Raw genomic sequence first — 1,057 nt, forward strand, 5'->3', positions numbered from 1 at the left:
CCCCGTAAAAAAGAAACAAAAAAAAAAGAGAAAAAAAAAGAAAAAACAAAAGGAAAAGCAAGAAAAAAAAAGAAAAAACATCAAGCACCCCAAAAAAACCAACAACAAAAAAACCGACACAAAACTACAACAAAAAAACCGACACAAAACTATTTTAAAAAAAGTCAATAGTCCTTCACAGTAGCCGACAAACAATCAACGAACCCAACTAACCACACACCCTCCCCACTCTCACCCTCGATTATTCCTCCTCACCCCCCAGGTCGCCACTCCGTGGACGTCATGTTTGGTGGCCAGCAAGTCCAGGGCAGTCCTTTCTACATCGACGTCTTCGACATCCACAAGATCCGGGTCAACAACTTCTACCATGGCAACGTCAACGAGAAGGCGGGATTCAGGAGTGAGTATCGACGTGTTCTTGTTTCTACCTTTCTAGAAACGACTCGCATCTCTAAAGGATTTGCGTCAAGTATTATAATTACTGGAAATGTCTCGTCTCACATCTCAAGTATTACAATTACTGGAAATGTTTTGTGTGTTTAGCGGTACATTATTGGAAATGGCTTACATCTGTTGCAGTATGTTACTATCACAGGATATTTCCGTTAATGTCTTACATCTCTCGCAGTAAGTGAATGGAAATGTCTTACATCTCCAGCGGTATGTTACGCCTCTAGAAGTATGTTAATGAAACTGTCTCACGTCTCTAGAAGTATGTTAATGGAAATGTCTTACGTCTCTAGAAGTATGTTAGTGAAAATGTCTTATACCTCTAGAAGTTTTTGCTGGAAATGTCTTACATCTCTAGAAGTTTGTAAATGGAACTGTCTTATATCTCTAGAAGTTTTTCCTGGAAATAATAAATGTCTCTAGCAATACAAACGATATATGCAATGAAATAAGAGATCGGTTATTTTTTTCCATTTGTACAACAATACTCCAAGTGATGATGAGACAGAAGAAATACAACCCGTCTTATATTCATTCATTTCACTTTTTGATACCCTTAAATTTGTTGTGTATCAACAACATAATGTGTGTGTGTGTGTGTGTGTGT

The 1,057-nt window shown here is 37.7% G+C and overlaps 1 protein-coding gene across 1 annotated transcript in view; it reads left to right on the plus strand.

Annotated features, from left to right (window-relative positions):
• The window catches only part of LOC101852375 (filamin-B), a gene marked incomplete at its 3' end in the record, with an annotated part of 11,075 nt that overhangs the window by 9,202 nt on the left and 816 nt on the right, over positions 1–1,057 (plus strand). The window contains 1 exon segment of the mRNA XM_013090416.2: positions 263–400. Within this exon segment, the coding sequence (XP_012945870.1) occupies positions 263–400 (138 nt within the window).

This window comes from Aplysia californica, unplaced genomic scaffold (genome assembly GCF_000002075.1).
Source record: "Aplysia californica isolate F4 #8 unplaced genomic scaffold, AplCal3.0 scaffold01268, whole genome shotgun sequence".
In the NCBI taxonomy this organism is placed as follows: Eukaryota; Metazoa; Mollusca; class Gastropoda; order Aplysiida; family Aplysiidae; genus Aplysia; species Aplysia californica.